Source organism: Corythoichthys intestinalis, chromosome 2, assembly GCF_030265065.1.
Source record: "Corythoichthys intestinalis isolate RoL2023-P3 chromosome 2, ASM3026506v1, whole genome shotgun sequence".
NCBI lineage: Eukaryota > Metazoa > Chordata > Actinopteri > Syngnathiformes > Syngnathidae > Corythoichthys > Corythoichthys intestinalis.
The window spans coordinates 38,486,849-38,501,876 of NC_080396.1; the positions used below are offsets into that span (position 1 = coordinate 38,486,849).

Here is a 15,028-nt window from a genome sequence, read left to right on the forward strand (position 1 = left end):
GCTTGCTCTGCCCTGGATATTGTATCCGCTGAATGGTAGCCAGACTCGATAGCTGGAACAGCGGTGAGTGTGGTGTACCAGGCAAGGAAATTTGGCCAATTTGGGGGTCTCAGAGCAGAACGTCAAGTAACCTGCATGTTTTTCGCCACATGCATATAGTCACTTGTTTTATAGAAGGTTAAGAGTGTACTTTTTACGCAAAAGATTCAAATAAGTGAGTCTTTATTTGTGTATTTTCTTTTAAAACCCCCCCCCCTTTCCCCTTTAACTGAAATCCCCACACCTTACTCAAGTAAATAAGTGAAAGCTATTCCACACAAGTGCGAGGGTAAGAACTTTTGCTACCTCTGGTACTTTTACCTCATTACAGGATGAGACTACTGTACTTAGCTGCCTGTGCACCCACAGTGGGACCCCCTGGTGTGTCTCCTCCCTCCCTGTCCGTGTTTTGCTCCCTTCCAGTCGGACTCCAGCCCGGCTTTTCCACGCACAGGAGCAGATAAGTCTCGCTCGTGCTGGAGCAAGGCGGCGCAAGCTCCAGTCGTGTCCCGCAGCTTCGCAACAAGTGGACCCGTAGGCAGAGCGGCTGATTCGGACCCAAAAATTTGAGAGACACCAACTCTGTCAGTGTCCGCCTCTTTGCGACGGTAAATCAAAGTGCGTAAATGGAAGCAGTGTTAATTTGGATATTTACTTATTGTAATGGTAAATAACTAAAAGCAACTCAATTAAAAAGCCTTTTGCGTCCTAGTCAATTTTGTGTTCACTTTTCCGAAGTTGTAAGAGTGTTACAAATATGCGTGCGGTCTGGATGATGAAGTTTTCCGACTTTCTCCTGCAGGTTATCAGTTTTCAGCTGCGAGATGCAAGGGTCACTGTTGCTGTTGGTCTGCGGTGAGTACAGTGTTCACCCACACCTTTTGAAGTTTATCCGTGTTTTATGATCCTTAAGAAATCCTTAGAAGTGATCCAGTGGAGAGCTTGCAGAGGCATTCGTGATTGTCTTCAGGTCACTGGCTTCTCTTTGGTTAAGTCTCTGGAGGGCAGCACATCAACTTGTTCATGTTGGGTGCGCAAAAACAAGTCACATACTTTTCACTGGGGCAGCATATATAGGATGTGACACATGCATACAATATGTCCATCGATTACATGAAATAGAAAAATAAAAATAATTTGCCTTTAGAAGGCCAATTTAGAGTCACCGTTGGACATCACATATATTTTTAAACAAAGTATTGTAATCCATGTTGACCAGGGTAAGCTTGTTTTTTTTTAATTTATTTTTATTGTCTTTTGGTATTATGTATTTTGGAGGTGGCGTTAAGATATTTTATTTGTAGATTGTATTTCATCAATTATCCATACCAAACACCGGGGTGCTTTAGTCTATTCCACCTGCCAGACAATCTCAGGGCAGTGCTGCAGGTTCAACTATTAATTTTCTTTGGCTATTTCAAAGAAGTTGCAGATTGGGTGCGACCTTGATCATTTATGTAAACTGACCATTCAAAAAAATTATGACCACTCTCACTGAAATTTCCAGTACAAGAGTCCCGTCAAATACCCTGTCTATAAAGCAATAATGACTTGTTCGTTTTCATTCTAATCACATTGTAATGAGTGTTTTCAATTTTTCGTAAACTCGGCAAACATGCATGTCATTTTATTTTAGCCTTCTGTACAAGATATTTTTATTGCTTTAAACATTCAGAGTTGAACAGTTTTAAGCGAATGTATAATAGATTTTGGCATTGAAAAATGTCATTGTGTAGCATATCTTCTTTGCTCTTCATTATAAATATCCGGCAACGTGTACTAGAACTATTAAAATAGCCACTTGGTGAGACTGATAGCAAAGGCCTCTGGGTGGTGTCCACAAATAGAGGCACCAACTCCACACCAACAGTTACAGTACCTAAAGCACTGCAGGAGAACCTAGAGGAGAGTGTTTATGTATTCTTTTATAAGGGTGTGAGTGACTCTGTATATGTGTGTGTATGTGTCCAGTTAAGTTATGCATGCCAATTGTCTTACACTTAAACTATGAATTGCTGGATATCTCCAGCCATTCTCATCACTGCTTACCCAGGTCGGGGTCACGGGGTGACTTCGAGCATAAGTCCCTAAACTGGCGACCAGTCAGTCGTAGGTCAAATAGGGTGAAAGTCCACTATTCATGCTCACATTCATACTGCTGGGTATAACATTATTTGCATTGAATATATTGAACAGTGAGAGTGTTTCTTGTGATTCAGTAGATTCTGTGAGAGGGAAAGTGAAAGTCACGGACAAGTGGTTAAGGATGTGGCCCGTGACTGCAGGGCCCCATGTTTGATTGCCCGTGTGTTAGCATTGGGATTTGAGCAGAGGGAGCCCCTCTGGATCTGTCATAGGTTCACCTCTGAGATGCCCTTATGCCACATTTGGAAGGTTTTTAGCTCACCTTTTTAATTTTTTTTAATCAATTATGGACGCATTCAAGCTATGGTAGGAAATGAGGATGTAGAATCTGGATACAAGGGGGATTGAACATCCCAAACTGATATAAGACACATTGACAGTCAGCTAGGGACTTGTGACACCTCTTAGAACAGGATGCAAGGTCAAAGGTCATTTTCAAACACCCGGGGTCATTGATGTTAATAAATGTGTGCATGTTTCATTGTGACGAAAGGACCGCGAATTCTGCCTATTTTTCACTTTTGCCTTTGTGCTTTTCTTATTCTCTGGGATGAGTGCTTGCGTGGATGTGTGTGTGTCTTTTAATTTGAGGTTCAAGTGTTACTTCAGACCTTTGTTTGATCTTAAACAATTGCTATAAATCTAAATAACAGCATACATCAAGCTGGATGCACTGGTCTTATTACATTGCGGGGGAAAAAGGCAATTATTGTGAAGGCGCGGGCAAAACAATTATGGCATCCTGGAACTGTTGTAAAGTTGCTAGAGGTGAAGAGCCAAGCAGCTGACTGCAACACCATGGTAGACTCCAATGTAGCATTGCAATCTGATTGCGAAACAGTGGATATTTCTTGTAATACATCAAGCTTTTTGGAGGAAATTTATTCAACTGACGATGAGAGAGATCTTGTGGAGGAGGGTGCTCTGCAGTGAGAGGAGTTTGGGGTCAAACTGCTACTGATAGTTACTAGTGGTGCTGGGATGATCCGCTTTTGTCACGATCTGATCCGTAACCCAATACCTGTGTGGCGATTTGATGCATATTGCAATACTTCAACTATAGGAACATATTACCTTTTGAAATTTTTAAAAACACAGAGGCATGTATCTCCGTTTAAACTAGACGCCATTTGACATTCTTTTTTTTTTTTCATAGAAAAGTGCATTAACTGTTGTAGCAACTGTTCCTGTGCAAAATAGAACAAAAACTATTCAAAACACTTCACATTTTATACCGAGTACTGATCTGATACAAAAAAATGTTAAAATTAATAAATAAATAATCATTTACTGATTACTTCATTATCAAAGTAACTAAGTTGCTTTAAAAGTAATTTAGCAGTTACTTTTTAACAATTTTTGTCCCTTTGCCGCCTCAACATAAGAATGACAACAGAAAAAATTCCTCGCGTGTAATTGACTTTCCAATAAATGAATTTAAAGGGGAGGATTAGAATTTTTTACATAAGGCTCAATCTTTGAGCTAGCAGAGGTTTAATTAGTTGATGGAGTTGATTTCAACCACCATTGACTCGCACTATCTAAGTCACTCCGGAGCCCTGAAACTAACAAATAACTAACAAACTGCATGGAATTCATTGAAATCAATTCAACCGACTAATTCAATCCAGGTAAATCGAAGATAAAGCCTAATGTGAAAAATTCTAAATTTGGGTTAGGGTTAAAGGCATATCAGTACCAATGTAAAACAATGCAAATTGTAAGCACAATAATCAACAATACACAGTTAATCCTAACGCTGCCTAATACCCACCAGAATGAATGAAAAATACTCACGTTCATTCATGGATGTACACAGATCAACATTCTCTCGCACATCTCTACACTCGGCTCGAATGTGCACCCGCCTGGCCCACACCTTTCTCAGTCCCACAACATTTAGCGCATGTGACTCGAGTCCAAAACAGGAAGTAGCTGTTACCATGGAAACAAGTACCGGTAACTTTTCTAGCATTTTCTTCTAGAAAATGCTCTTCGTACACGACTACAAATTTCTTCATTCTATATTCATTATGAGACAATAACAAATAGTAACGGACAGGAACTAAGGAAAGGAACTTTAATCCGATTACTGGTGTGGAAAAATGAACATGTTACATTACCCCTTACTGGAAAAAAAGTAATCAGACACATGAGAACACTGCTCATTGTTAACTTTAACAAGCAATCTCGAGCGCACGGACCAAGAAAAGCAGCAGGGCAGAGAGTGATCGGATCGGGACATCTCTAGTGTGTTGGCTTGTGGCCGGCGCTGCATTGGCGCAGCACATTAAAAGTATCTAAAATATCGATACTCATTCAAAAGTATCCATATTCGGATTGTGACATAAAGGATCGCGATATGTCGCCAAATGATAGTTTTTCCCAGCTCTAGTTATTAGTATGTTTTTGGTGATTAAAGAGACTTAAGTTTGGGGTAGTAAACTGGACTTGACCATTTTGTCTGGAGGGGGCACTTTCTACTCTGTAATTCACCTTTTCTTTCACATTGACATCTCCCGGAAAGGGCTTTCTCACTTCCTCTTGGTTGTATGTATGTATGAAGCATCGATGTGTATTTGAGGCAAAGCAAATCCTCTCTAATTTAACGTTGCCTTATACTCATGTGTGTAAGAAAGGGACGGAGGCTTCTTAGCTCCTCCTCATTGTGTGTGTGCCGTCGCATATTGGCTTGCGCAGGTGAAGGTTGGAATTCAGCAATCTAAGTTTGAGAGTGTGTCCCACAGGGCTTTTGTAAGTGGCAGCCTCCGGACTTGTGTAGATATCAGAACAATGGTGTACCAAAGCCCACTAAGTCGCAGCTACAGAGGGAGAGTGTGAGAGAGAGCAAGGCAGGAAAAGTAGAGGAGCAAAAAAGGCTTGGACAGAAAATGGGACAAAGAACCAGGGGGTTGGCCTTAAGGTGGGGGCTAAAGGGAGGGCAGAGAGGAAACAGGTTGGTTCATATGAAAGGCCCAGTGAGTCAGGTTTTTGTTAGTGGGAGCTTTTCTGTCTGAAAAGTGGAGGTATAGATAAAGGTGGGGGTGGATGAAATGAGAAATGGATCTGGTCTCATTAAAAACAAAGGCCCGGATAGCTGAACCAAAGGATTACTGATGTCATGCTCTGAAGAGAACTGTTGCACATTCCAGCCACGAGAACGATTGACTTATTGTATTCAAAGAATCAGACTTGAAACGGACATTTTTGAAGCTTCATAAATGAAGCATATGATGTATTTAAAATAGATTACGAATTGACAATCCGTCCTGGCAGTAAGACAAAGGCAATTGATATATATAGCACCATAATTGTGCCCTTTTAAATGTGCCTACCTACACGTTTCTGGCAAATAAACAAACACTCTGTATAACCCACTTTCATGCACGGCACCTCTCGATTTGCACTACATATGAAAATAGAGCTGCACTGGCAATTATTGAGTTTGAGTTCACCTTTCAATTCACAAATGTTCTCGCTGGTTCACCATGCACCACCATAAAACAATTACGTATGTAACATCTTTAAAGCAACACTAGGTAACTTTTCAACCTTCACGTGAATTCTACAAAGATGGCAGAGCAACAAAAGAGACTACATGTTTTGTCTGAGGAAAAAAAGGAGGCTACCAGGAAAAAAGGACAATCAAGAATAAACATTGGCCCGGCTTTCACTCGTTGGGGTGACGCCCCTCCTCAACCGCATTCGTCAGCACTGACGAGTTGTGGTGGTGGTGGTGGTGGTGGGGGGGTTAGCCACTCAAAAACCACACAGTTGCGAACTGTCATATGCTATTTTTTAGCCACAACTGGATTCATTACCTCTTTACTATTCATCCTTTACACAGCCGCTAGAAACAGAAATGTCGTTCAATCCATCCAGGTGATTTTACGACACTGTGCGCTGGTCTTCATGGGAAACGGTCTTCCTTAAGTCAAAAGAGTACTGCTTTTGTCCATCCACCGGCGTTGCTAAAATCGACCAAAACTAAAAAGTTACCTAGTGTTGCTTTAGAAAAGAAAAAAAAATGCAAAGACAAGCTATATATAGCCTAACGGCATCAGTGGTTGTTCCAATGCTTGTGTTAAGCTTACATTATGCTCTATAACCTCTTGTAAGAGTCTTGATGTCATTCCCACCTAATGTGATTCTAGACATTTCCCAACTCTTTAAGTTTTGTCATGAACCCAGCAGCTAATGCTCATGACAGGCTTTGTATAATAGCCCCATCAAACACCTTGAAACTTATTATTATTAAACTGAAGACAAAGTGTAATTATTGTGTGATATTGTCAGGAGGAAACGGACTCTCAATGTCTTTTGCTCTCTCTCTCGCTCTTTTTCTCAAATACGAAAATGCATATGTGCGCGCACATGCAGACACACACTGAACTAGGCTTGTAAACATGGGCTAGCTGTTACATATGTTTGAGGCTGTCTATATTTGAATGATATTCACACATACCTCCCTAAAGCTTCTGTGCTATCCATTCTGACCGCTTATAGTAACAGCTCCTTGAAGATTTTTTTTAGCTTAGCTTAATTGGTAAATCTATTATAGATTAAAATGGGTTGCTTATCATAATCGCAAATTAGATTTGCTATTATAATCGAACTAAAAAGGGATGGGGCAGGGCTTCTAGTCGCTTTCTCGGGAGATTGTGAGTCCATCCAGGTAATTTTTAAAGGGCTGCCAGGTTTTGTGGAAAGTACTTCCCCTACCAGTGAGTGAGAATCTCATCCTGTCTAGCTTTAAATGCGTCAGAACCTTGTTGAGCCAACTATTATATGATGGGGGATGTGCATGTTTCCGCTTGAATAAAATAAGACGTCTTGCTAGTACGGTCATGAAAGCGATTACATGGCGTATTGGTGCAGATAAAATAGGTGATAGGAGGGCAACCAAAAAGTGCTATGCATGGGTCATTCCCCAAGTTTGTGCCAGACACTTCCTTTTTCATTTTGTTAAATTTAGTTAGTTTAGTTTACCGGTAGTTAATATTTAGTTTTACATTTTGTTCATTATAATATCAATGCTACTTATTGTATCATTGAACTGTGTGCTTTGTGAGTTTCTTGGTTGTTTTTCTTTTATTTAATGATTTATTTATTTATTTTTTGGGGTGTCTTGCTGTGTTTTGTTTAGTTAGTAATGTATGTGTGGTCTGTGTAAAATAGATGGAGGACCTGGTCACGATATAGTCAATCATAACTTTGGAATTATGGCAAAGACTAAGCGTTTACCCTTTTGTTCTTATACCAAATGGACCATGAAAAAGATTAAGTGAATTGTTACTGTGGGTTTGGCTGAGATGTATTGACTGAGGCAAAGGCGTAGGTTTGCAGTGGGACGGTAGGGACAAAACACTACCATCTTTTGAGGAGGCTCAAATTGTCCCCACCAACCCTATTTGCATTAGATAATGCGTTCAGTTATATAGGTCATTTAGAGTGTCTTCCCATATGTTGTAACGATAGAATTGACCCTACCAATATTGAGTTAATTATTTTCTTTATTTTCAGACTTACATTTACCCCTTTTTTACTTGCTGAATGTGCCGTTCCATGTTTGTTTTTTTTCATCAAACGTACGTTTGATTGGCTGATGACTTGACCCCCCCCCAACACATACACACGCAGCTGTCTCTCACAGTACAGAATTACGTTACATGGGAGGGTTTTGGAAGTTTTTTTTCGGCCAGCAGCCCGCTGTAAGTAATGTAAAACGTACTTGTTGTGAAACGTATTAATTTTGCTACCGTAAATCCAATCTGCATCACAGTTTAGCATTGCCATTCCATTACACTATGTGAACTTGCTAACTGAGTAGGAAGTTGCTGAGGAGAAGTGCCCTTCTGTATGTGTTTTCTACTATGTTAACGTTAATTAAACTGTGAGAAATATAGTGAACTCTGCTCAGCTGTAAGAAATTTATTGTAACAAGGTTTACCCCCTTCTCCCCAGTTTTCATTTTTATTCTGCCTATGTGGTCTTAAAGCAGCACAAAGGAGCTTTCATTTTTTTGTTGAGTTGACTGTGCTTGTGGACAAAAGAAGTAGTGTTTTTTTCCTGAAAGAAGGCTCACTTTTTATTCATTTTTGTTATTCCCCGATTAAGAAGATTTTTTTGTTGTATTTATTTAGACAGACAATTTTGAGTGGTATTAAGACAAATGTTTTTGGGGGGTTTTTGCATTCTTGAATACTTAAGAGATGATTAACAAGTTTGTATTTCTTATGTGTGTTAATATAATTTGTGTTCAAAACTTCAAATAATGCAAGTTCAATTTGCTAATAAAATCCATTTATTCTGGAAGTTTTCAAAATGTTTCTTTAGTAGATTTTGAAAACTAAGGTTTAAATCAAACGCTGTATCACCTGAACCAATATATATGCACTGCAAAAACCCACCTCCTTAAAACTGGAAGAAAAAAAAATAATAATAATAATAATTCCCTTCTTTTCAGTGTAAATCTTCTAGCAATAAGTGAAATTATCTGACAGTGCTTCAGGTAAATTTTACTCAAATTTCTTGAAATAAGAAAAATAGCTAGCTGGAAAAAAAGCTTAACAGACTTATTTTAAGCAAAAAGTTTGTATATTTAGACTTAAAAAACTTGTCAGAAATGTTCTTAATTCAATGATACAATTAGCAAACGCACCAACATATTCATAGTTAGTGTCTGTGTTGAATGTATTGTTGCAGTTGTTTGTGCATTCTGTCTTTCTCTCCTTCTTTTCTTCTGTTCCCCCATAGCCTTTCCTGTTCGCTGCTTTCTCCTAATAAATGAGGTATGTTGAATTATCACAATGGGAGTATTTCATACTTCCATGTGAAATGGTAAAACTGTTTTGGCCAATCGGACACTCAGATCTCCATTCTCTGTGTCAAGCAGCTGAACAGGACAGGTTAAAGAACAAGAAACTTTCTTAATTCAAGAATAGAAATTGTTCGAAACATTATTTGGAAGCATCTTTTTTCTTGATTTAGTTAAAAATGACCGACTTTTAGATGTATAGGCTTAATAAGAGCAAATCGTAATATTTACTAAATGTAAGTGGAAGAATCTGACGCATTAATGTGTTAACTAGCCTTTAAAGTTCAAAACAAGTTGGAAATTATCTGACTAGATTTAGGAAAAATTATCATATTAGGACGTTATACTGTAAATTTGCAGTGTGAAAGTTAGTATAGGTCAATACAGATTTATTTTGCAGCAATCATCAAGCCTATCAATTAACTAGGTTCTTATTGGAGAGAAATGTAGCCCTGACTGCCTTTCACCCAATATGTTTAGTCTTATTAATGTCCTGTACCCAGCAAAATGTGTACAGGTTATGTTGTTATATCGTCCCTACCAACATTGAGAACAAACCTACGCCCTTGGACTGAGGTAATTGTAGTGCTGCAACAATTAATCGATTAACTCGAGTATTCGATTAGAAAAAAAATATTCGAATTAAATTTTATTGCTTCGAGTATTCGTTTAATGGCGTACCGCAAGCAACACGTCACTTCAGCTCATTAATATTCATGACATTAGCTACTGTTGCTAAGTAGGGACAAGCCACCGGTTGTCCCTAATAGGAAATGAATGGAAATCGTGTACAAAGGAGATGTTTACAGAGCTAAACCTACCAATTCTCTCCGAAAATGATGTGCCTGGTGCACATAAACAGAAACGGTAACAGTGGCAGTCAGATACCATTGTAATTCTTTTCAGGTCATTCATTGTCATACAAAAGCAGTACGGCACAACGTTACGCTAAAAAATTAAGTTAACAATATAAAAATGGCTTACCTCTTTGTCCTCTGAAAGACCATGCCAAACCAACAAAATGTTTACTGCATATGAAAAGTGAATGGATTCACCGAGCTGGTGTTGTTTCGGTCTTCACATTTTTTCCTCCCGAGTTTTTGGTTTCCGGAAACGTATGAAGAAAACATCCTTCATGTGTCGTAATGTCTCGAGTCGTTTCTACAAGTTCCAAAAAAGCAATGCGTGATCGGCATGTTCGTTTTTGAAAGATTACCGGAGAAAAGTGGCACAAATTGCATTGTATCCATGCGAGGGCGGGTCTATAATGTCCCATTTCGGCTTTGCTTCCGCTTTACGATGCGACGTGACGGTCTAAAAATAGCATGCGTGCGGTACGCCATTAAAGTGGCATTGTAATGGTTTATTTTGAAATTGTTTGCATTAATTTTATTGATTAGGGTGGATACACTGCCCTCTGGTCTGCCTCATTTCACATGGCTGAATCCAACTGCTCCCTGTTAAGACCAACATAAGTTTTTGTTTGAGCTAATGTTTTTCATGTATTCATAATTTAGTTTATAGGCATATTTAGCCTTTTTTTGTGGGAATATTTGTCTGAACCATTATGTGTCTGAACCAAAGTTAGCATTTTGTAGCATTTAAGCTAGTGGACTTTTGCGATGTCAGTTAGCCAATTGTTCTTTTGTTGTACATAGATATCCTCATTTTTTTTATACGGTTTGAGGCTCAGGTATTTTACATTTTTCATTCCTTATCCGATTACTCGATTATTCGAACTAACTAGTTCATCCATTAATCAACTATTAAAATAATCAATAGCTGCAGCCCTAGGTACTTGTATTAAAAAGCTCAAATAAAAAGATGTATATAATTGAAACTAAAAGAGCAAATATAGTCTTGCTGTCAATTACTGAGTTTGGTGGAACACTAAGAGCCTTGATTTGCTCTCATATTTTAAAAAGATACCAACATTAAACGGGCAAATGTTTTTTGTATGGTGCAACATAGCAGGACTGCATACTAAAATATTTGTCTTCAAACATTGTCTTTTTCTAGTTGATCAGACATTTTATTTATAGCCGTGTGCAATTCATTTCAGACTAGAGCGATTTAAGATATATGTAAATTATGTAGGAACGAACAGTATTCATATGTAAGACTTTTTGTGGGAAAATAAAATATTTTTAGTCTGTTATGTAGTCCCAAAAATGCGGTATATTACTCAACTATGCTCAAAAACTAATGCCTCGTAAATAATGAAAAAAAAGTGCTTTTGTTGCCAAATTGTGCATTTTTGAACATCTTCAGTGTTTTTTTGTTTTGATAGCCAATTAAATTCATGTGAAAAAAATATGAATGAACGGTATTTCCAAATGACGGGCCTGTTTTCACTGACACTTGTTGGTTCAAAATTAACTTTGACATCTAAAATTGGATGAGGTCAGTCTTGTTTTACCCTGGTATGTGTATGATGTAATGTAAGAACATACTTTCTTGCCTTACTAACAGGACTTGGTTGTAGTGTGTTGTGAAGAATGTTTTTTTGCATTAATAGTTATTGCAGCTTAATGTTTACGTTAAATTGTTATTTTTAATTCTTCAAATCAAAGCAGGCTGCAAATAAAAGTTGACCAGTTCCTTATATAGCTACTGTAGGTTTTCTTTTAGCTTTCTCCTCTCAATGGCACCACATAGTCATCATCAGGGCTCTAATTAGCACCTTCAGTGAATTCGACCTTCAAGAGTCGCTTAAAAGAGGTTGACAAAATTGCTGTAGCCAACATCTGCTGGCCATGTGTGTCTCATCATCTGTTCTATTTGGTCTGTGGTCAGTAGCTAGTCCTTCTGAGATATGGTCATCCTAATCACTTTGATCTCATGGCCTTTAAATGCTTTTAATAGCAACCCTTTTTTTTTTTTTTTTTTTTTTTAATCAAGTATTTCTTTTGTCGTGCAGAACAATTTTATTACAGCGTTGTAGTGACATTTTTTTTTAGCATAGAATATTGGTGATGTTCTGCGCTTTTTTGTTTTTAGATCACTGGGAGGGGGGTTTAAAGTTCACATTTACTTTGTCTACTTGTTGGGGAGGACACTAACTAAAATTGCTACTCCTCTATTGTTTATGGGCAGATCACAGTGAAATTTGGTTGGTATATTCTAAGTATGTATACACATTGATCCTTGGAGCCCTATTTTTAATGTTTCGTCCCAGAGCTGACTACTTAAATTATTTAATATTCTTGTTACCTGTAGGTTATAAGTTTACCAGTATAGGGAGCTTGGTGGTCATAGTTCATTTTGAATTTGTTTAAAGGAACTATATTGAATTTGTCACTTTTTTCTTGCGACTGCCTCCTCCGGGCTAAAGTGGAACTGCAGCTTGTGCTTGGCACACATGCTTGTATGAACACGAACATAAAACAACGATTGTTTGGCCTGCTAAATCAGCACCAGACACTTAAAAACAATTGAAAGTATTAAGTGGGTTAGCAAAGTGTTTTTGACCAGTGGAGACTAGACGGAGGCTAGATGAAAAACCGCTGCTGCCGCGGGGACACTCGATGATGTGCGCAGCCGCGTGTTTGCCCAGAGAGGTTGACCTGAACCCTCTCTAGCACAAGTAAGAAAAAAGGGCTTTTTGAAGCAATCTCGGTTAAAATGTAAGTGCTGAGTGGACTCATCAGGGTGCATCCATTGAGTTGAAAAGTATTTTAAATCAATTCTAAAAATCTCGTGTAGTTCCTTTCAAGTGGTAAATACAAATCAAGCTGAGGTGATTTAATACTTGGCTATGAATATTGACGCATTGTTTGCTTGTGTTTCTTGAGTCTGCAAGTTAAATTTATGGGGGGAGGCCCATGAAAGGAAGAGGTCCAGATAGAAAGCCTGGTCATTCACTTGTGTATAGGGCTGAGAGGAAAGGTATATGTCCATTGAGGTGGGCAGAGGATTTGTGGGGGACTCCCTCCACAAAGCTCTAAGTGCCCTGGCCATTACGAGAATGGCAAAGAGCAGAGCCATCAATAACATCACTGATGCAGTTGAGTTGTTGGCTCTAGATCAGGGATCTGCAAGTTCGGTCCTCGAGAGCCGCTATCCAGCTTGTTTTCCATTTCTCCCTCCTTTAACACACCTGAATCAAATAATAAGGATAATTATCAGACTCCTGCTGAGCTTGCAGTTTAGCTGATCATTTGATTCAAGTGTTTAAAGGAGGGAAGTATGGAAAACAAGCTGGATGGCAGCTCTTGAGGACCGGACTTGCAGACCCCTGCTCTAGATCCAGAGAGGAGAACCATTGGAGCAAGTAAATGCTACCTGTACACAAGCTGTGGCTTGATCAACCGTGGCTGGGTGGTCTGGGTTAGGGTGTCTAACGTTGAAAATTCAGATTACATGACTGATGATGTGTACAGTTGCATCAGAACCATCTGATATTTTCGAGAACTGTGGATGGCGGTACAAGGGTCGAGAGTTTCCATTATAGTCAAGTACTGTCCTCGAGACAAGTGCTGTTGGCCTTGTGTTGATGTTGTTCCCATCAGCTGTTAGTCAGTTTGGTAGTGTTCACCTCCGTGTCAGCGTAGTTTAACAGTGTATCTCAATGAGAGGGGCCAGATGTTGCCATTACACTGTTAGATTAGGAGGCTTTGGCACATAGGGGACAGCTGGAAGAAGCAAAGCACATTCTCGTGTCATGGCGGAGATGTCTGAAAGGAGAAACATGTATCATATGGAACAGGTGGGCAGAGGAGAGTGGAGCCTTGACGGACACAATGAACTGTTTCACCATTCAGTCTGCTTTCGTTGGCATGCGCATATCTCCAGCTAATATTTCTCTTGGATCACTTCCATATTTACATCATTTAGAACAGCTGTTTAAGGACACCTTATGAAAGAGTATTTTTTTCCAGACACCCTTCATAATCATTATGTTAATTAAACAGAATTTCAAAATTCCATAAGAAACAAATTTTCTTATGTGTCTGCTTAAATATCTGTAAAATCTTTGTCTATTGTCATTAATTGCTGCCTATATATGTGTATATTAGAGCTGAAACGAGTACTCGAGCAACTCGAGTAACTCGAGTTTAAAAACTGATCCGAGTAATTTTATTCACCTCGAGTAATCGTTTATTTTGACAGCTCTAAGCATCACGTTTTGCTCGGACTACTTTTAATGCGGGACAACGCACTGTCACGTGCGGAGAGGAAGAAGGGGAAAAAAAAAACTTACTGCAGCTGACAGCCGCCACAAACGACGCCGACGTTGCCAAATACTAGCCCGCACGATGCTACGTTGGTAACAGATCATAAAGATCACATGTATGTTGAACTAGATGCGCAATGACAGACTCGGCCGCGTCTGGGCAGCGTTATTAAACAGCCGCCATCTTAAAGCAGTACAGCGCTAAGCGCTAATAAAGAGCGCTAAGCGCTAATAAATAAGATTAACGTTACTGTCGCTACTAGCTCACGTAAAGTTAGCCCTGCGGAGGACTAGGTTTCAATTAATTATGACCACTGTCGTTGCGTGGCTAACGCGTCTTACATACAGGCTTTAAGATAACATAGCATTGTGGAGTGATGAGGGTGTAAAATAAAAACTTAATCATGCTAACTATCAATTTTAGCTCAGGAGTCATTGCTGGAAAAAGCACCAAGTAGCACTGGTCCCTAATGTGCTCCAGTACAGCCTGTATCATACATTTATTTTGAACACTGCAAAAACTCAAAATCCTATCAGGACTTACAGTTTAGACTAACTTAAAACTTAACTAGAACTTAAAAATGGCTTGACACAAAGAGAAATTCAATTGAAACACGTGGGAAAAAATCCTAACTTTTAAGTGATGTGTGTTATCAAGCGTAACGGCATTTTTAGGTAATATATATATATATATATATATATATATATATATATATATATATATATATTTAAAAAAAGAAAATAATAAAATAAGATCTAAAAGTTTTTTGAGTGAAAGCAGTGAATTAGTCTTTTTTTTTTTTTTTTAATTCTAGCTACAATATACATCGAAAATAAAGACATTGATTGAC

The 15,028-nt window shown here is 38.7% G+C and overlaps 1 protein-coding gene across 3 annotated transcripts in view; it reads left to right on the forward strand.

The window, feature by feature from the left end:
• Positions 1-458: 458 nt before the first annotated feature.
• Positions 459-15,028, forward strand: part of lamb2 (laminin, beta 2 (laminin S)) — a 72,453-nt gene continuing 57,883 nt past the window's right edge. For 2 of the 3 annotated variants that reach the window (XM_057830367.1, XM_057830369.1), the window contains exons 1-2: positions 459-657; positions 842-894. In XM_057830367.1, the coding sequence (XP_057686350.1) occupies positions 864-894 (31 nt within the window). In that variant the 5' untranslated portion in view covers positions 459-657; positions 842-863. The remainder of the gene's footprint in view (positions 658-841; positions 895-15,028) is intronic. The other variant, XM_057830368.1, reaches the window with a different exon arrangement.